Source organism: Molothrus ater, chromosome 24, assembly GCF_012460135.2.
Source record: "Molothrus ater isolate BHLD 08-10-18 breed brown headed cowbird chromosome 24, BPBGC_Mater_1.1, whole genome shotgun sequence".
NCBI lineage: Eukaryota > Metazoa > Chordata > Aves > Passeriformes > Icteridae > Molothrus > Molothrus ater.
Genome location: NC_050501.2, coordinates 4935589 through 4957366, shown reverse-complemented (window position 1 = coordinate 4957366; position 21778 = coordinate 4935589). Strand labels below are relative to the sequence as shown.

Genomic DNA, 21778 nt, shown 5'->3' with positions numbered 1-21778 from the left:
GAAATGGATGATCCTGCTCAGGGAATGCAGGGGGACACTGAAGCTGCTGCTCCAAGAAAGGTCACGTAGGATTTGGGCCAACAGCCAAACTCAAATCTCTGACCCCAAAGCAGCCTGAAGGAAAACTCTTTTGAGGGTGTTTTTGGCAAAATCTCCAAGTCCAAAGCTTGTATGTTAACATATATATATGTAAAGGGAGCTAAAAATAGAACTGACTCCTGCTTTTGCTTTTCAAGATAGGAAAGAAACCTTGAAATACACTGAAAATGAGAGTTATAATTAGAGGCGAGCTTTTGAAAGGCAAAAAGCCATTTTCCCCTCATCAAAATGGGAGTTAATTGGAAATTTTCTGACTGGTTTCCACATGCAAATCCCTGACTTCAGAGGCCAGGAACAAAGGCACTGGGAACCAGGTTTCAGCTGCATCTATGGCAACAGCTCTGCCCATCAGGGAGGGTGCCAGACCAAGATCCACAGGAAAAATGGGAATTTCTCTCCTTCCCTGGGAGCTCAAGTGGCAGCTCAGGACTGGGAAGGACACGGGGACAGAGGCAAGAACAGCAATAAAGCTCCTGCCCTTCACTGGCTGCTGTAGGGAATTGCTTTTGGGGCACTCGGGCAGCAAAGATTGACATTCCCTGGAATGGCAGCACTTGGGAGTCACTTGGAGGACTCCAGCCCAGAGGACACAGTCAAACACCTCCTGCCCTTCAACCAGAGGCTGCCCCAGTGCCAGGAGCTGCCCTGCAGTGCCACATGTCCCTTCTTTGGGTCCCTCTCCAAGTCCTCACGCTCCCTCTGACAGACAGCTGCTGAAAAATCAGGATTTCCTTTGAAAAATCTGCATTTTGCATCAGCACGCCCACTCAGAGCCACCATCGCCGTGATGGCTGAGCAAGCTCAGCTCAGCATGGGATTGTTGGAACTTCTCTGGGTAGGAATTGCTCCCCTCAGCCTCCTCCTGGAGTCAGGAAAATCTGGATCAGAGCCCTGCTGGGTGCAGCAGGAGGGGGCTCCCATGTGGTAGCACAGCAAAGAAAAAAGAGGAGAAAAAGGGGAAAAGGGGGGAAAAAGGGGAAGGGAAGGGAAGGGAAGGGAAGGGAAGGGAAGGGAAGGGAAGGGAAGGGAAGGGAAGGGAAGGGAAGGGAAGGGAAGGGAAGGGAAGGGAAGGGGGAAGGGAAGGGAAGGGGGAAGGGAAGGGAAGGGAAGGAAAGGGGGAATGGGAAGGGAGGAAAAGGAAAGGGAGGAAGGGAAAGGGAGGAAGGGAAAGGGAGGAAAAGGGGAAGGATGAAAAGGAAAGGGAGGAAAAGGAAAGGGAGGAAAAATGGAAGGGAGGAAAAAGGGAAGGAGGAAAAGGAAAGGGAGGAAAAGGGGAGGGAGGAAAAGCAGAAGGGAGGAAAAGGGGGAAGGAGGAAAAGGAAAGGGAGGAAAAGGAAAGGGGGGAAAAGGAAAGGTAGAAAAGGAAAGGGAGGAAAAGGAAAGGGGGGAAAAGGAAAGGGGGGAAAAGGGGAAAGAGGAAAAGGGGAGGAGGGAGGGAAAGAAAATAAGGAAAAGAAGGGAGGCACAGAGGGAAGGGAGGCACAGAGGGAAGGCTTGGGCAGCTGCTGTCACCTGAGAAGGTGATGTTGAAGCCCTCGTAGGACATGGAGAAGTCGGAGATGAGGCGGATCTGGGCCGAGAAGTTGCCGAAGAGCCCCGCGCTGAGCGGGGCCGGCAGGCGCGAGCCCGTCAGCTGCTTCAGGGGCTGGGCAAAGCTGGAGTTCTCCGTGATCAGCAGGTAATCGTGCCCATTCTCCAGGTGGAACGTGTGGAAGGTGAAGAACACACCTGCAGAGGGTCGGGAAAGCACAGGCGGAGTCATCGCGGTGCCCAACTCCTGCTCCCCACTGAGGGCAGCGGGAAAATCACACTGAAATCGTGGATTTGGTTCTGCTGGAAGTGACATCGATAAAAATCCTAAATCTGGGGTGTGGGAGCAGGGCCAGAGCAGGGCCAAGCTCTGGAAATGTTGGATTCCTGTGCCCTTGTCAGGGATGACACAAACTCGCTCCAGGGACGGAGCAGCGGCTGAGGGAGCAGCCCAGGGGAGCCTTTTATTCTAAAAGTGACTTTTAAATGGAGAGCAGCAAGGCTGGAGCTGGGAGGGCTCGAAAATGAGCGTGCTCCAGAAGGAATTCCTGCCTGGAAAAACAGGATTTAATCCCAGCCTCAAGGTCAGGGAGGCTTTTCCAGAAGCGTGTCAGAGGTGCAGCTGCAAGGACCTTCCCATGATGAGGTGAATCAGATAATCATGGAACGATTTGGGTGGGAAATGACCTTAAAAATTGTTTTATTCCATCCCCCTACCAAGGGAAGAGACACCTTCCCCTAAACCCGACTTTTATTCACCTTTTCTTGCTCAAAATAAACCCCACAACAGCTCCAGCCACGGAAATGCCAGCCAAACACAGCAAAACTATTTTGCCTCTTCCTCCCAAATTCAATTTGAACGATTTGAAACATTTGGGGAGAAGGCTGTGACCTTGCTGCATTTGTAAATGAGCCAGAGAGGAGTAATGGATTACTTAAAGTCCCCTTCACACCTCCAGACACACAATGGGAAGCACTTCAGGCTCCTGCAGGAGCCTCCAGCGAGGTGATTTTTCATGCTGGAATTCAAACACCATTAGAAACACTCATTCTCTGGAAAATAATTCCAGCTTGGAAATAAAAAAATAAAAAAAAAATCAACAAAAAATGGCAGTGAGAACAGGAGCCAGGCAGGATCTGAGCTCAGGAACTCTGTCACAGCATTGTCACACCGACTTAACAAGGCAGGGAGATGCCAAGCAATAAAAAGCCTTTTTGCATTTAGATGGATTTTTCCATCCTGATCTCCCAGCTCAGGGCAGGCTCCTGAGCCCCTGCTCGTGTGGGATTGGGATTGATCCTGCTCAGAACCCCTCTGGAGAGACACAGAGCCCTCCAGGAAACCCCAGGATGGAATTTGGCCTTTGGGAGGGATCCCTGCTTGGTTTGACCAGGTTATTTCATTTAACCCAGTAATTCCCACCCCAAGGGCTGGCTGTGCATGCCACCATTCCCAAAATACAGCATCCCAAAGAAACAGCAGGAAACCTGCAAAGAAAAAAGCCCAGAAGAAGATTCTCCTCCTTGCTGCCCATTCCCTATTAATTTCTGGAGATCAGGGAAAGCTCTGGAGATCCAATATCCAACCCCACAGAACCAAATTCCAGCTGAATATTCCATTTATTTATGCCTGGCCCTCTCCAAGTTCTTCCTGGGGCTTTGCTGCTCACATGGAGCTCTTCCCTTCCAAGAAGTAAAGGTCAGAGAGGCTGGAAACCAATGAGGAGCTTTTCCCATGGGATTGGGAATGAAGGAATTGTGGGAATATCCCAATCTTTATCCCTCACTGCCCTTCAGTGTCCCAAAAGGATTTTTATACCCAAAGCTTAGGACTGACCTTGATAATTCTTTTTTTATATTCATTCTGTGGAGAACATTTTTTTTGTCTGCAAAATTCCACAAAAGCAGGAAACTTCCAAGAGTTTCCAAATTGTTTGTTATTTCTACCAGAAGCACAAACCGGAAATAGATCTGACCTGAAAACTGGGATGTGGGGAATGCAAAATGAATTTATTCTCCCCTGACAGCAAATTTAAACCCTCAGCTTTAGCAAACCCAGCCTAAGGAGCAGAAATAACATCACCCATCTGGAATCAGCACAAGAATAATTCAGTTATCCTGGAGAACATGCCCAAATTCCAAGTTTTTAAAAGTAAAACCTCCAAGCAGAGGGCATGAGGCTCCTCCAGCACTGAAGGGTTGTGGAACTGTAGCAAAAAGGGCTAATTATAAACTCACTTTTAAGGATTTGTGACCAATTAAACCTTTGCTCTGGTCTGCAATTTACTGTGGCACAAAACATCTCTGCAAACACAAGGTTGGGCTTTTTTTTTTTTTTTTCTCCCCCCATTCTCTGCAGAAGAAACAGCAAAACAAATTAGAGGAGAAAAGAAATCACTTTGAAGCAGTGAGATTAAAAATAATGGTCTCTCTTTAGGCATTTAAATACCTTTAAAATGAAACTGCTTTTAAACTCCACTTGCACAGCCTGGGAGTCCATAAAGTGTCACAAGAAAATAATTGTTGGAGCAGTTGGGGCAATTCCAGGACATGTGGGAGATATTCCCAAAAAACCTTGGAGGGGAGGAGCTGAGCACCTGCAGAAATCCCTCAGGAGGGGCAGATCCCTCTCTGTGACAGGGAATGGTGTCAGGATATCTGCATCCACATCCTGACCTTCAGGATGGGGCCTCAAAGCTCTGGAACAGGAGATAACACAAAGCTCTGCTTGGTAAGAATTTCCCCTTTAAAAGGATGAGGAGGTGACATCAAAACCCTCTGGATTTTGTCCAGGGACGATGGAATCATCATTCCTGAGAGGAACTCTTGGTTCCCACAGGGAAAAGTTTCTCTCCCACTGCCTCAGTCCTCTCCTCACCTTTGCCATGGGATGTTTCTATTGTCCAGGTGCAGTTCAAGTTGTTGGGATAAAAATCAGGGAAGCCTGGGGAGAGGATGGTGCCACTGGAGCCACGGATGTAGCCCCCACAGAGAGCTAAAAACACCAAAAAAAAAAAAGGAGAGAAAGAGTTTAATAATCCAGAATCTTTCACAAGCTGGGAGGAAAAAGTAAAAGCAAAACCCAGCCCAGGAAAATCCAACAAAAGAGAATGACAGACCCAAATCCAATCAACCCAAACTGGGTTTTGTTGGTCAAAATCCAACAAAATACATGGACAGACCCCCAAAATCCAACAAAACCCATGAATTAAACACCACCACTGGGAGCTCTCCAGCTGCTGCTTTGGCAGTGGGTGTGCATGGGGAGGGTTTGCAGCAGGTGGAACCACCATCCCTGTGGGATCCAACGAAAAGAGGAAAATCCAACAAAACACATGGACAGACCCACCAAAATCCAACAAAACCCATGGATTAAACACCACTGTGAGCTCTCCAGCTGCTGCTTTGGCAGTGGGTGTGCATGGGAGGGTTTCCAGCAGCTGGAAGCACTGTGGGATCCACCTCTGGATATTCCCACGCTGTGAGCTCAGCTCTGCCTCCCAACACCAAGAACGCCCTGAGGCAGAGCCTTGCTCACCCTCACAGCTGGGCAGGGGCCGGCTCCACTGGAAGTTGGGCTCACACTCCAGGGCCTCAGCGTCACTCAGGGTGTAGCCAGGGTCGCAGCTGAACGTCACCAGGGCTCCCACGTAGAAATCGTTGCCGTGGCGCTGCCCGTTCACAGGGATGCCAGGGTCCAGGCAGTGGTCAGACTGCAGCTTCACAGCTGGGCACACAGAGCAGGGCACAGCCCTCAGGTGGGCACTGAGGAGCTCAGGGGGAGCTCAGCCTGCCCACGGGATCGGCCCAAATGGTGGTGGTTAACGCCAAGGTCAGAGGGTGGAAGGGAGAGAGGGAATTCCTCAAGGGAGGGGATGGAGAGAGGGAAATGGTCAAAGGGAGGGGATGGAGAGAAGGAATTCCTTCAAAGAGAGGAGGAAATGGAGAGAGGGAAAATCCCTGAAATGAGGGGATGGAGAGAGGAAAACCCTCAGAGTGAGAGGAGGAAACGGAGAGAGGGAAAATCCCTGAAATGAGGAGATGGAGAGAGGAAAACCCTCAAAGTGAGAGGAGGAAATGGAGAGAGGGAAATCCCTGAAATGAGGGGATGGAGAGAGGAAAACCCTCAAAGTGAGAGGAGGAAAATCCCTGAAAGGAAGGGATGGAGGAGGGAATTGCCCCAAGGGAAAGGAGGAAATGGAGAGGAGAAAATTGCTGAAAAGAGGGGTGGAAATGGAGAGAGGAAAATCTCAAAAGTGAGAGGATGGAGAGAGGAAAATCCCTGAAATGAGAGGAGGAAAGGGAGAGAGGGAAATCCCTGAAATGAGAGGATGGAGAGAGGGAATTGCCGCAAGGGAGGGGAGGAAATGGAGAGAGGAAAATCCCAAAAGTGAGAGGATAAAGAGAGGAAATCCTCAAAGTGAGAGGAGGAAAGGGAGAGAGGGAAATCCCTGAAGTGTGGGGATGGAGAGAGGAAAATCCTCAAAGTGACAGGAGTAAAGAGAGAGAGGGAAATCCCTGAAATGAGGGGATGGAGAGAGGGAATTGCCCCAAGGGAGGGGAGGCCAAACCAGTGTGGCATGCAGGAAAAGCAGAAACTGCTCCTCCACTGGCAGCACCTTCCTTGAGCACTGTGAGCTGCCTGGCACAGGGAAAACAAAACCCAGGGTGCCCTGAGGAGGCCGTGGCGCTGCTGGAGATTGGGAATTGCAGGGAATTAATTGCAGGGAATTAATTGCAGGGAATTGCACGAACAAGGGGCCCTTACTTTCGTATCTGATCTGGAAGCCGATGTCAGAGTGGCTCTTGTCCGTGGTGAACAGGAGGTAGAGGTGGTTGCTGGTGCTGATCAGGAACTGGGGCACCTGGGTGCCATCGTAGACCCCAATCAGGGGCGAGGAGTAGGAGCGGCCGTCCCTCACCTCCAGGGTGTCATAATTCACCTCTGTCTTGAACCTGGGGGGCACAGGGGGAAAATGAAACCCCAGCACTGCTCCCTTCTCCTCATTCCCTCCTGGAACCACCACAGGGGCAGGGGTGGGTCCCTTCTCCTGCCTGAGTGTCTCACCGGGGGCACCTCACACGTATTTGGGGTTTTTTTTCACCTCTTCACCTGCTGGCCCCCACCTGAAACGTTGCCCAGGTGCTGAGCCAGCAAATGAAACAGAGCTGGAAGAGCCATGGGGCCCTAAATGTCACAGCAGTGGTGGCAGTGGCAGCTCCTCTCTGCTCTCTGGGGCATTGCTGGCACTGCCAGGAATCCAAACAGCAGCTGATTTTCAGGATATTTTTCAGGATATCTGGATTTGTATCCATCTACATGCCTGAACGAGCATTTTTTAATCTTGACCTTTTTCTTTTTTTGGTCAAATAATTAAACCATACACCCCTACATTATCCAAATCATTTGTCACCAATACACTCTCAATTAACCTTCCTCTGTATTTCCTAGTATCAAAACCAATAACCAACTGTCATCATCACTCCACAACTACCCCCAAACAAACAAAACAAACACAGAATTAACCCCCCCCCCAAAAAAAACCAAACAAAAACACAAACCATGATGATAATTCCTCAACCAATCACCCACCAAATTTTACATTCTTGTAGCTTAGAAAAAGCTCAACAATGAAGGTGTTCCCTGCTGCTCCCCCCACCCAAGGATTATGTGGCAGCTCAGCCCCCAAAAATGGGTCTGAAACACCCCTGAAAATGAGCAGGAGTGGTTCAGACACAACACAACCATTCCCCACAGTGCTGGGTGAGTTTTAATTCCCTGCCAGGAGCCCATAAATTAAAAAGGGGAGAGGGGAGAAGCTCAGAGCCTGACATGAGGTGGAGCAGCTCATTCCCCTCTCTTGGCTGCACCTTGGAATCACCAAAACCACCAGAGCAGGGAATTTGGGGGCAGAACCAGGGAATATGGGGGCAGAGACAGGGAATTTGGGGGCAGAGCCAGGAAATTTGGGGGCAGAGCCAGGAAATTTGGGGGCAGAGCAGGGAATTTGGGGGCAGAGCAGGGAATTTGGGGGCAGAGCCAGGGAATATGGGGGCAGAACAGGGAATTTGGGGGCAGAGCCAGGAAATTTTGGGGCTGCCCAAGGTGGTGAGCACCTGTCAAAGGTGATCTTGATGGGGTAGCCAGGCTGGGCCTCGATGACCCAGGCACAGCTCAGCGAGTCCTTGTAGAAGCCAGGCCAGCCTGGGGACAGGATGGTTCCACTGGGTGACGTCAGGTGGCCCCCACAGGGTGCTGGGGGACACAAAAAGGACACAAATCACACAATTATCCAAGCTGGAAAAGCCCTTCAGGCTCATCCAGCCCTGTGCCACCTCTAAACCACATCCCTGAGTGCCACATCGTTAAAATTGGGGTGAAAAACGTCACAGGGCTGCAGCACCGCGAGGTGTCCCCACTCTTGAAAGGCCTTTCCCTGCATTTCTGTCCCCTCCACGAGTTAAAAATCACCAGAGCCAGATGGAAAACCGACATTAGCTGCTCAGAAATTGCCTTTTCAGCTCCAAGTGCAGACACTGCCCCCCTGGGAGCCAGCAGGGCTGACCTTGGGCCCTGCTCGGAGGGGACAGGGTGTAAAATAATGATTGGGTATAAAAGCAGAGGGAACTGCAAGGTCACTTGGCGTTTCAGGTGCCAGAAAAATCCCTCCCAGCCCTGCTAATTGAGTCGTGGCTTTGCTGCCACCAGGGACAGCACCAGGGCAGGGCATTAATTCCACCCCGTGGTCCCCAGTGCCACCAGCAGGAGCTGCAGGCGCTTTCTGGGCAAAGGACACGCTGGGTCTGGGAGCCCAGAGGCACCAAAATCCCACAAACTGCCAGGTTTTGTCCTCCAAGGGTCACCCAGGGCCAGCCCCAATGTCACCGTGAGCTGGGCCACCCCAAAATGTGCCAGCCCCAATGTCACCGTGCCCCTGTGCCACCCCAAAATGTGCCAGCAGCCCCAATGTCACCGTGCCCCTGTGCCACCCCAAAATGTGCCAGCAGCCCCAATGTCACCGTGCCACTGTGCCACCCCAAAATGTGCCAGCCCCAATGTCACCGTGAGCTGGGCCACCCCAAAATGTGGCAATCCCAATGTCACCGTGCCCCTGGGCCACCCCAAAATGTGCCAGCAGCCCCAATGTCACCCTGCCCCTGTGCCACCCCAAAATGTGCCAATCCCAGCCCCAAAGCTCCCCTGCTGCTCTGCATTTGATCTCAGCTGGCTCCAAAGCAATTATTTTTTCCTTTCTGCCCCAAAGCTGCATGGTCTCCTGTCAGGATTTCCACCCTTTTCTCTGTCTCCTTCATTCCCATTAAATTTTTTTTTTTTTTCTAGTGCTGAGCAGGATTTTAGATCTCTGGGCTTTTCTCCTTGCTTAAAAAGGGTAATTAAAAGGTCCAGACTGAAGGGTGAGTCAAAGAAATCAGCAGAGTGATCAGGAAGAGAAGGCAGAAGGTTATCAAATATAAAAGTCGATTAGAACTGTATTATTTAATGAATGTTTCCCTTCCATACTTAAAAAATGGAAATTTCAAGGCTTGTGCTTTGAAAGTAACAGGAGCCCTGAATTAAACCTACATTCTGACAGGAGCAAAATTACGTAAGAATACAAAAAATCCATCTTTTTATTCTATAAAAGCTGTTGAAAACAATTGATTCCTTCCTTCAATCCCAAAGACAATGGCCAGGACTGTGCAATTCCTGCTGCTCAGGCAATGCAGGGCCAATTACTCCAATTATTTCTCAATATTCCAGGGCTGTTTCTCAAGAGCTCAGCACTTGTTATTCAAATTGCTGCAAATACCAGAGCAGAGCATCACTTCCCTGAGAACACAGGGCACAGGAAGATTTTCAGTCCTAATGAGCTCCTTCTTCACTTCTCTTTTCCAGAGCAGAGGCTTGAAAGTCCTAAGAAAGCTTTGAAATCTGAATTAAAGCCTTTAATTCAGCCCAGCTCCCCCCACGGCAGGGTTGGCTGTTGTGGCCAGGAGATGGAAATGCAGAATTTTTGTCTCTCAGCTGCCAGATCCCATTGACAGAACTTCTGTCATCCCATAAATATCAGGTATTTTACATGGATCAAAAAGCAGGATGGGAAAACATCACCCTGAATCTTCTATTCCTTTTTTGTTCCATTCATTCCCTGACAGGAGCAGCAGGGAAGCTTTGAGGCATCACTAAACCAGAATCTTTTTTTTATTGTTATTGTTATTAGAAAAACACCTGTTGTAACAAGAACTGATCATCAAATCATCAAACAAACACAATAAAAATACTCCCCAGCGTTCCTTCAACACCAGAAAAAAAAAAAAAAGGAAAATAAACAGAGCTCAGGAATATTTGAACTGAAACTTCCTCCCCAGCAAACTCCTCCTTTCAGAGGGGTGGAAAATCCTGGAAGGTGTTGGCTGGACACTGTGGAATGTGAGAGTGAGACCCTGACAAGCAGAACCCTGATTCTGGAACCCCAAAAGGCTGCAAAATTACCCCCCAAAAATTTCTTTCCCTGAAGGAATGTTCACCTGGAGAGGAGGAGAAGAGGAGGAGGAGGAGCAGGAGGAAATGGGGAAAAAAACCCTAAATTCCTTAAGAATTAAAAATTCAAAGGGAGGGTTGTACATTAGAGGGGAATCTTTGGGATCAGGTGTTCTGGGAAGTCTGAACCTCTCAAGTACCTCAGAAATGGGGAAAAACCCCTGAATTCCCTAAGAATTAGAAATTCAAAGGGAGGGTTGTACATTAGAGGGGAATCTTTGGGATCAGGTGTTCTGGGAAGTCTGAACCTCTCAAGTACCTCAGCAATGGGGACAGAGAGAAGGGAAATGCAGCTGGGAAATTGGGATAAAAAGGAGGCTGCGTCCTCCAAATTTTGAGACACCCCAGGGGAATGCCCCATGGCCTCTGCCTTGACTGGAATAAAGTTCTAGGACTCCTCTGTCTCCTTTTTGGCCATAAACCTCTGGTGTTTGTGGATGGATTTTCCTGAAATCACCCATGGGAAGAGCTGAAATGGGATCTTTCCCACCCCAAACCACCCCAAACCACGCCAGGAGCCCACGGGCAGGGGCAGGGGCTGGGGCTGACCTTCGCAGCGCAGCACGGCGTTGTCCCACACCACGCTGCCCTCCTGCAGGACGCAGGTGACGCTCTCAGCGCCGTGGGTGCGGATGAAGCCCTCGTCACACAGGAAGGACACGGAGCTGCCCAGCTGCAGGCTGTCCCCAAAGCGCTTCCCGTTCACCGGCACGCCGGGGTCCGGGCACTCGTTGTGCCGGAACGCTGCCAGCAGCAGGAGGGAAAGAGGAAACAGGAGAATCAGCAACTTTTTGTACCCACAACACCCCTGTCCACCACCACCCTGTCCCCAGAAGGAGGATGTTTATGAGTAATAAAAGTATAATTAATATATAATATATAATCATAAAGTTAGCCTTCTGACAAGATGGCTAACTTTATGATTATGTATTATATATATATATATCTAAAATATATATTTATATTTAATATATATATTAGATATCTATTTTAGAGATATATTTTAGATATATATAGATATATATAACTAAAATATATATTTATATATAATATATATATTAGATACCTATTTTAGAGATATATTTTAGATATATATAGATATATATATCTAAAATATATATTTATATATAATATATATATTTTAGATATCTATTTTAGAGATATATTTTAGATATCTATAGATATATATATCTAAAATATATATTTATATATAATATATATATTTTAGATATCTATTTTAGAGATATATTTTAGAAATATATATAGATATATATATCTAAAATATATATTTATATATAATATATATATTAGATATCTATTTTAGAGATATATTTTAGATATATATATAGATATATATATCTAAAATATATATTTATATATAATATATATATTTTAGGTATCTATTTTACAGATATATTTTAGAGATAAATATAGAGATATACACATAGATATAACATCTATTATATGCACCATCCCTCCCCACCACGCAAACCCAACACACACTCACTGGTGAAGGTGATGTTGAACCCTCTCTTCTCCATGGAGTGGTCGGTCTGGAACTCCAGCCTGGCCACGTGGCCGCTGCTGGTCAGCGAGGAGGGGATGTGGCTCCCTGAGAAGGTGCCCAGCACGGGGGACTCGGCCGTGCCTCCGTCCTTGACAGCCAGGAAATCAAACTGGGGCTCCACGTCGAAGTCGTTGAAGGCCAGGTGGATCCTGCTCTCGGGGTTGGCGATGATCAGCCACACGCAGTGCAGGCTGCTCCCGTACTCCTCGGGGTAGTTGGGGGACAGCACGGTCCCCGACGGGCTGGTGAAGTTGAAAAAGCAGGAAACTGCAAAGGGAAAGTGGCATCAGTCCCCACAGCTGTCCCTGCCCTCAGCCCCCTGGCTGGGACGCTCCCAGTTCCTGCTCTGAGGCTGCCTCAGGAGGGGAAATGTGATGTCCAGGCTGCCAGAGCCCACTGAGAGAACCTCTGTCACCTAATAAATATCAGCATTTCATGTGCATCAAAAACCAGGAGGGGAAAACACCACCCTGGACCTTCCATTAGTTCCCTTCCATTTTTATTCCCTTTAATTCCCTCCCTCACAGGAGCAGCAGGGAAGCCTTTGGTCATCACTGAATCAGAATATTTTGGTCACCACTAAATCAGAATCTTTTGGTCATCACTGAATCCAAACCTTTTGGTCACCACTGAATCTGAATCCTTTGGTCACCACTGAATCTGAATCCTTTGGTCACCACTAAATCTGAATCCTTTGGACACCACTGAATCCCAATCTTTTGGTCACCAATAAATTCAAATATTTTGGTCACCACTGAACCTGAATCTTTTGGTCACCACTAAATCGGAATATTTTATTATTGGGATAAGAAAAGCACCCATTCTTCAGGACTTTGCGTGGATTTGCCATTTTCCAGTCCCTTCCAGGTTTATTTAACAGCAGGAAGAAAATGCCTCTTAGATGGATCTGGCATTTTCCAGGTGAATTCTCTCCTCAGGAACCCTCCCAAGAATCCAGTGGGTGACTGGAGCTGGTGCAAAATAAAAACCAGCACGGAACCTGCCAGCTTTTGCCTCAACGTTTTGTTTTTGCTGTGGCCACATCCCAGCAAAACCCCAGAGAACCTGGAGCAAGGAACCACCTCAGGCACTCCGGGCACTGCTCCAGCCTCCCCTGCTGCTGTCCCTGGCTCAGCTCTGTCACCCACGGGTGACACATCCATCCCCAGGGTGCTGCAGGCTCCTCGGGGCCTGCTCACAATAAAATCTGCCCTTTCCATCTGCTGAGCTCGTTTTTGCCCCTCTGCATTCATCAAACTCCTTCCGTGCACACCAGGGAGTATCTGTGGGACCAACGGAGTGCCTCGAGAAGGAGCTGGGAGTTCATTTGCTTTGTCTGCGTCCTTGGGAAATCGTTCACACCTGGCTGAGCACTGGGAGAGGTGGAACAGCCCAGGAACGTTCCCAAATGCTGAGGGGTTTGGGACAAACCAGAGGAATCTGCAGCCCTGCTGGAGGGGAAGCTCTTCCCACCCTACAAATAAATCCCTGACTTCTGCTGGTTCCCAAAAAGAGCCACGGAAATAATTAAAACCAGGCTTAAAACGAAGCTGAGGGGAAGAGCATGCATGAAAAACCCTCCAGCTCTCCAGGGGTTCAATCCATCCCAAGCTGCAGCTGCCAAGGCCCATTAAATTCGGGAAGGCAAGGCTGCCTTTGAAGTGCTACCTGCCCAAACTTTGGGATATTTTATGTATGGATGCTTTGCTCATCCCTTTTCCCCACCGCCACCCTTGGTAAAACCCATTATTGGGAACATCCATCTCCCTAATTCCTGGCACAGAGGATGAGCTTGGCTTGGGGTTGGCATGTAGACAATTATTTGGATCACTGCTCTGCCTCCCTCTGTTATTTTCCCTCTGTCTCCCCTCACCACTTAATGGGCTGGGATCAAATAATTCGGACGTTCCCGTGACGTTATCAAGGCCACGGAGCTGCACAATCCATTCCCTGCTCTCAAAGCCACAAAGAGAGCAGATTAAAGAGAAAACAAACTGCAAAACATCCTCAGGATTTTTTTTTTTTTAGGCTCTCTCTCTCTCTACCAGACGCTGAAATATCAGGGGATGCTGTCAAATAATTCTGTCAGCATAAGCACGGTGTAATCTGCCTCAGGAAAATTGAAAATAAATTCATTTGCACCCAGGGAAATGTCTCAACAGCAGGGATGAGGTGTCTCCTCTAAATTTTTAAATCCAAAGGGGTGAATTAGCATTCAGCCAGGACCTCCAGCAGCCCAGCAAGAGAGAGGTGCAGTCGCCAGTTCAGAAAATAAAACAACAAAGGACTTGCTGACAAAGGGGAGAGGAGCAGAGCGAGGGAAGAATATAAAATTAACCTTTGCCAGATAAAACAAAGTGACAGATTAAAGAGGAGCTGGTAAAAAAAAAAAAAAAAGCCAACAAAAAAACCTCCAAGAGTCTCCACTGCAGGGAAGTAAATGAGGATTTTGGTTTTCTATAAGATCAGTGAGGAGAAAAATGAGTTGGAGCTGGAGGGCCAAGGCCACTGGGCCAAGCTGTGGCCAGGAAAAAGCTCCCCTTGATGGAGAGGGGAGCTGGAATCACATCCCAGAGGGGAACATCCAGCCCAGGGAGCCACAAGGTTCATGAGCAAGACCATGGAGTCTGTGAGATGATCATTTTCTTCATCTTGTGAAGCAGAGGAGGCTTTTCCTCACTTTTCCCTCACTGGGGAAGGAGGTTTTTCTTCTCCATTGAAGATTTTTCTTCATTTGGAAGGAGGTTTTTCCTCTCTTTGGAAGGAGGTTTTTCCTCACTGTGGAAGGAGATTTTTCTTCACTGTGGAAGGAGGCTTTCCTTCTTTGTGGAAGATTTTTCCTCGCTGTGAAAGGAGGTTTTCCCTCACTGCGGAATGAAATTTTTCTTCTCTGTGGAAGGAGATTTTTCCTTACCATGGAAGGAGGTTTTCCTTCTCTGCGGAAGATTTTTCTTCACTGTGGAAGGAGGTTTTCCCTTGCTGTGGAAGGAGATTTTTCCTTACCATGGTCCTTACCATGGAAGGAGATTTTTCCTTACCATGGAAGGAGGTTTTCCTTCTCTGTGGAAGATTTTTCTTCACTTGGAAGGAGGTTTTTCTTTTCTGTGGATGGCGGTTTTTCTTTACTTGGAAGGAGGTTTTCCTCACTTGGAAGGAGGTTTTCCTTCACCATGGAAGGAAATTTTTCTTCACTGTGGAAGGAGGTTTTCTTTCACCACGGAATGAAATTTTTCTTCTCTATGGAAGGAGATTTTTCCTTACCATGGAAGGAGGTTTTCCTTCTCTGCGGAAGATTTTTCTTCACTGTGGAAGGAGGTTTTCCCTTGCTGTGGAAGGAGATTTTTCCTTACCATGGAAGGAGGTTTTCCTTCTCTGCAGGAGATTTTTCTTCACTGTGGAAGGAGGTTTTCCCTTGCTGTGGAAGGAGATTTTTCCTCTCACTGGAAGGAGATTTTTCCTTACCATGGAAGGAGGTTTTCCTTCTCTGTGGAAGATTTTTCTTCACTTGGAAGGAGGTTTTTCTTTTCTGTGGATGGTGGTTTTTCTTTACTTGGAAGGAGGTTTTCCCTCACTGTGGAAGGAGGTTTTCCCTCACCATGGAAGGAGATTTTTCTTCACTGTGGAAGGAGGTTTTCCCTCACTGCGGAATGAAATTTTTCTTCTCTGTGGAAGGAGATTTTTCCTTACCATGGAAGGAGGTTTTCCTTCTCTGAGGAAGATTTTTCTTCACTTGGAAGGTTTTCCCTCGCTATGGAAGGCAGTTCTTGTTCACTTGGAAGGAGGTTTTCCCTCGCTATGGAAGGAGGTTTCAGCTCTGATCCTCCAGCCTCCCCGGAGTTGGACACTGGGACAAACCAGGAGCTGTTTACCAAGGTGTCACAGGCAGGGCCAGGCTGTCAGGAGGAAGAGGATGGAGACAGCCCAGCTGTCCCTGTCTGTGCTGCTGGAGCATCCCAAAGAGCCCTGAGCAGCAGGAGCCATTCCCAACATGACAGAGGCCAGCCCTGCTGCCTGCAGCTGCCCATCAGCAGCACGGGCTGGGAGCAGCCCTGGCTGCAATTAATATTTATTACCCCTGTTAAATGCCAGCAGAGGCCATTTCATTATGTGCACAGAACAGGGGCCTGTTTACAAAGCTGACTGTGTCAATAATTTTTTTTATTTGTCAATAATTGCTACATTTGTCAATAATCCTTATTGCTGACCAATTACTGCAAAGGCAATGAGAAAAATCCCTTTATTAAATACAGAATAAATCACAGCAGACACAGAGCAGTGAGACCGTGGCATGAATGAACCAGCACAGGGATTTTTTCACATTACCACAAGCAGCACCAGGATTGTGCCTTGGTTTAGAGCAGTGAAACAAGGAAGGAGCAGCTCCTTGGTTCTTTTCTTGGGAGGGAGATATGGATGTGAACATGGACCAGGCAGGAGAAATTCCTGCAGTTCTCTCTTCTCTTCTCTTCTCTTCTCTTCTCTTCTCTTCTCTTCTCTTCTCTTCTCTTCTCTTCTCTTCTCTTCTCTTCTCTTCTCTTCTCTTCTCTTCTCTTCTCTTCTCTTCTCTTCTCTTCTCTTCTCTTCTCTTCTCTTCTCTTCTCTTCTCTTCTCTTCTCTTCTCTTCTCTTCTCTTCTCTTCTCTCTTTTATTCTCCCTTCCTAGATCCCACCTCTCTCCTCCATCCCTGCTCATCCTGCAGGAGAACCCAGGGCTGATCCCAGGGAGAGGTCACACCACGGGAGCAGGGAAGGCACCGGGGTCAGGAGCTGAAAACCAAGCAAGGAATCCCTGGAACAACTGCAGTTTCCATGGAAACAATCCAAAATTCTTGACTTTCCTCTCAGTTTTTAGATCCTGCTCCCACAGACCTCTCTTGGGAGAGTGCTGGGGAGACAGGAGTGGATTTTCTGCCTTGCATTTCCTTTTTTTCCAAAAATGCCTCCTCTAGGCAGAACTTGGTGATGGGCTGGGAAAGCAGGACAGTGCTGGAAGCTCAGGGCACTGCTCCAGCCAGGCAGCAAAGTGCTTCACATTCTGTATTTTCCTCTTTCTGTATCTGTTATTCCAAGGGAAAAAAAAAAAAAAATCTGCATCTCACGGTGCCTTTTCCTCCTGAAAACCCTGTGGCACCACAGGGCAAGTGGGAGGCGAGGGAAGGAGTTTGGAGCAAAATTAACTGGGAGGGTTTTGTTATTTCAGAGCAAAAAAAAAACTCAGCTCAGTCCGGGGGTGGGACTGCAGGTATGAGGAGAAGAATGAAAACCAGGCAGGTTTTGGGAACCAAATCTTGAGGAAAATATCACTGAATTTAAAATAGATGCGCAGGCAAGAGCAGGTTTCACTGCCACCCACTCCAGCAGGAGCAGGGGTTGGCTTTGGGAAGGAGCTGAAGTTTTTTAAAACTTAACTGGGAGCTGCTGATCCCCACTGGGACAGGGATCCTGCAGCCATCTGCCCCTGGGACGTGCTCCAAGGCTTCTGCACCTTCCTCTGCCGAGTTCCCACGATTTCCAACAGAGCTCTTCCCCCTCCCAGCAGATCCCTTGGGAATTTCTGCCGCGGCCACAAGAAGGTGGAAGTTTGTGGCCATTTTTTGGCCCAAGAAAAGCCTCGTGGTGCTGCTGCTCACCTCTCCTGTGCTACTCCCTCCTCTGCAAATGCTGCATGGGACCGTCCCTCAGGGGCCGGGGGGACACTTCTGGGCAGCCACCACTTCCCTGGGGCAGATTTTTTTTGGCAGGAATAACTGGGATGTTAATGGAGACGTTTATCCCAGATCCATTAAAATGAATGAATATGTTTATCCCAAATCCATGAAGACATTTGTTCCCAATCCCTTCAAATATTCCCAGGAATGAATATGTGCTAAAAAACACACCCAGGAACAAACACATTTATCCCAAATCCACTCACACATTCCCAGGAATGAACACATTTGTCCCCAGTCCATTCAAAAACAACCAGGAATGAACACGTTTATGCCCCAACCCAAACACTCCCAGAAATGAACAGATTTATCCCCAAATGGAATCAAACACTGCCAGGAATGAATATATTTGCTCCCTATCCATTCAAACACTCCCAGAAATGAACATGTTTATCCTCAATCCTTTCAAACACTCCCAGGAATGACCACATGAATCTCAAACCCAACCAAACATTCCCAGGAATGACCCCGTGAATCCAAAACCCAATCAAATATTTCCAGAAATGAACATGTTCCATTCAAACATTCCCAGAACAACCACACTAATCCCAAACCAAGTCAAACATTCCCAGGAATGAAAAGATTTATCCCAAATCCATTCAAATATTCCCAGGAATGAAAAGATTTATCCCAAATCCATTCAAATATTCCCAGGAACGAACAGATTTATCCCAAATCCATTCAAATATTCCCAGGAATGAACAGATTTATCCCAAATCCATTCAAATATTCCCAGGAACAGACACATTAATTCCAAATCAAATCAAACATTCCCAGGAGCGACCACATTAATCCCAAATCCATTCAAACATTGCCAGGAATGACCACATGAATCCCAAAGCCAATAATTTCCAGAAATGAATGTGTTTGCTCCCAATCCATCCACACATTCCCAGATTTATCCCTAAACTTTCCCAGGAATGACCACATGAATCCCAAAGCCAATAATTTCCAGAAATGAATGTGTTTGCTCCCAATCCATTTCAAACTTTCCCAGATTTATCCCTAAACTTTCCCAGGAATGACCTCATGAATCCCAAACCCAATCAAACATTCCCATGAATGAACATAGTTTATCCCAAATCCATTCAAAACATTCCTAGAAACGACCACACGAACCCCAAAACCCAAACATTTCCAGAAATGAATGTGTTTGCTCCCAATCCATCCAAACATTCCCAGATTTATCCCCAAACTTTCCCAGGAACGACCACAATGACCCCAAAACTCTGCTGAGCGACGCCAACCAACCCAACCCCGCTGGGGTCAGAGCGGACCCTTCCCTTCCCCAGGATTTTTGGGGCGCAAATCCCCTCCTTTTACATCCCCTCCTTTTTACTCCCCCACCATTCAATTCCCTGTCAGACACGAGGCGGGTCCAGAAAAACCTGGATTTTCCAAGTGTGTTCCCAACAAACCGAGGCTGCAGCAGAAATTCCGGAACAACTCTCCCAGAACTGGCGGAGAGGGCACCTAAACCAAGGCAGGAGCTCTGCCCAAGGAGGTGACAATGACATTTATTGTCACTCCAAGGGCCACAATCATCCCCCCCCACGGAACAGGACGGCGCTGCCTGGCACGGGTCAAGCACCCAGAGGAAAATGCAGGGTGGAAATCGGGGAAAGGCAGGAGGAGCAGGGAAGGGAAGAACAAAGATCCTTGAAAGACTCTGTCACTGCAGAACCCCCCCAGGAGCAGCAGGGCCCTGCTCTTTCTGTCAAATAAACCTTGTGAAGTGAATTTTGGAGACAAATAAAATCAGGACATGAGGTGGGTTTGTTTTTTTTTTTTCTCTACTCCACACGAGGATGTTTGAACAGCAATTCCCACCCTGGATCTGGAGGTTTTGGCAGCTCTGGGATGTCCCTCTCCCTCACCACAGCTCCATCCTCAGTGGCAGCAGCCCCAGAGTTGAAATTATGGAGCTGATTCTCCATTTATAAACTGGATAATCTCCTCAGCCACAGGATATTCTATCCCCAAATCAGAGCACAAGGGTTTTCCTTCAGGAATATTTATCCAATGCCTGTTTTGCTGAGAAAAAGGAACAAACTCTGGCCAAAATCCAGTTCTGGGTGTGAAAGTGCCCTGGCCTGTGACAGACACCACATCCCCCAAGCCTGGAAATGCCATTTTTAAAGCCAACAACAGAATTATGGAGCTGGATCAAGCAGTGCCAGGATGGTGCAGGACAGAGAGAAGAATTTCAGCCATCACCCAAAGCCAGACACTCAAATTGTACAGAAAGACACCCAAACAGTACAGAAATAAACACCCAGACACCCAAATTGTGCAGAAATAAACACTCAGACACCCAAACTGAACGGGAACAGACACCCAGACATCTGAATTGTACAGAAATAAACACTCAGACACCCAAATTGTGCAGAAATAAACACTCAGACACTCACATTGAACAGGAACAGACACCCAGCCGTCCAAGTCTCACAGAAACAGACACCCAGATACCCAAATTGTACAAAAATAAACACTCAGACACCCACACTGAACAGGAACAGACACCCAGATGGAACAGCAACAAACACCCAGATACACACAATTGCACAGAAACAGCCATGCAGACGCTCAAATTGTACAGAAATAAACACCCAGACACCCAAATTGTACAGAAATAAACACCCAGACACCCAAATTGTACAGAAATAAACACCCAGACACCCAAATTGTATAGAAATAAACACCCAGACACCCACAAAGTACAGGAACAGATACCCTGACACCCAAATTGGACAGAAACAAACATTCACACACCTAAATTGTACAGAAATAAACGGTCAGACACCTAAATTGTACAGAAACAGACACCCAGACACTGATATTTTACAGAATCAAACACCCAGACACCCATATTTAAGAGGAACACACCCCCAGACACCCCAAAACCAACCAGACTCCCAAACTCCCGCAGGAACGAACTCCCCACCACCCAAATTTCAAAGAAACAAACCCCCAGACCCCAAATTTCACAGAAGCAAAAGGGGTTCCCTCATTTCCCCCCCTCACATCTAATGGTCTCCCAACATTTCCCACCTGGAATTCGGACACATGTTGTCCTTTTTGTTCATTTTGTGACCCCTCCTGCTCCACAATAAATCAGGAGTGAAGGTCAGGAGGGGTCTGTGAGGGATTTTTCCCACTCCCTGCACGTTGTCTTGTTGATCCATGAATATCTCAAGAGCCACAGAGAACAGATCACGCTGGAATTATTTGAACTGGAAGATTCCTGCCATGCTTTGCATGGATGGGGCTTGATCTGATCAATATCAATAATCCTATTTTACCAAAAATCTCCTTTCTAAGTCTGTTATCACCCAGTTCTGTTGCCCTGAGCACAAGCCACAAGTTTATTCTCACTCCAAACTCTCAGCACCAGCCTCAACCATCCCAACTTGTCCAAATTCACCTGAAATTCCAAGAAATTAAAAGGAAAAACCAGCACAGAACCAGTCTAACACTTCCCACCTCCCAGATAATCAGGAAAAACTCCAGTATTTATTTCCTCAGCAGCACCTCCAGCTGATTTGCTTACAAATAAAAAAACCAAACAGGAAGGGAGGGATGGCAGCTGGAAAATGGAGGACTCAGAGGAATTGCTTCCTTTCCCCAGGCATTTCTCTGAGCTTAAATCAGTGTTTGAAAAGAAAGGCACTGGCTTCAAACTGGTTCTCCCCCTTCTCCGTGACCCCCAATTTTCTCCCAGCTCTCCAGACCCCCTGCAAAATCTGGTTTTCCCCCCCCCCAGCTCCATCCTTTTCATGGATCAGCTCCTGCCACACCACATTTCCACTGGAATCTCACCCAGTTTGGCACCTGCTCTTCTAAAACCAACATTTTTGCTTTCTCCCTCTCCATTCTCCCCTCCCTAAACTGCATTTTCCTGTTTTTATTTTTTTAAAACTCAGCCTCACTCCCCTGTTCCAAGGCCCAGATTTTAACAGAGCCAACAAAGTAGAAAAGGAGATTTAAAAAAAAAGTAGAAAAGGACATAAAAAGAAGAGTGAGGTTACCCCCAACTGGGGGAAACAGAGGGAAAACTCTGGGGAAAACTCCTGCAGGAAGATCCTGGCAGGGCAATAAAGCAAAATGCCCAACATATCTACAGAGAACACTGAGAGCATTAAAACCCCATGGGGACTGTGCAGAACTCCCATTTCCACCCCAAAATGTGATCCTGAGTCACCACAGAGAGCAGAACATCCCAAACCTGCTGAGAATGGGCCAACAAATGCAAAACAGGCCCTGCAGGAGGGAGCCTGGAGAGGGTTGGATCATGAGGGAGAAATGAGGGGCAAAAAACAGAATTCAGGTTTAA

General features: G+C 47.5%; 1 protein-coding gene across 3 annotated transcripts in view; it reads right to left on the bottom strand.

Moving 5' to 3' along the window:
• The window catches only part of CSMD2 (CUB and Sushi multiple domains 2), a 248594-nt gene that overhangs the window by 82334 nt on the left and 144482 nt on the right, over window positions 1–21778 (bottom strand). For all 3 annotated transcript variants that reach the window (XM_036396894.2, XM_054517183.1, XM_054517184.1), the window contains 7 exons: window positions 11679–12005; window positions 10721–10915; window positions 7747–7885; window positions 6398–6585; window positions 5168–5356; window positions 4508–4624; window positions 1612–1827 (listed from right to left, as the gene is read on the bottom strand). In XM_036396894.2, coding sequence (XP_036252787.1) covers window positions 1612–1827; window positions 4508–4624; window positions 5168–5356; window positions 6398–6585; window positions 7747–7885; window positions 10721–10915; window positions 11679–12005 — 1371 coding nt within the window. The remainder of the gene's footprint in view (window positions 1–1611; window positions 1828–4507; window positions 4625–5167; window positions 5357–6397; window positions 6586–7746; window positions 7886–10720; window positions 10916–11678; window positions 12006–21778) is intronic.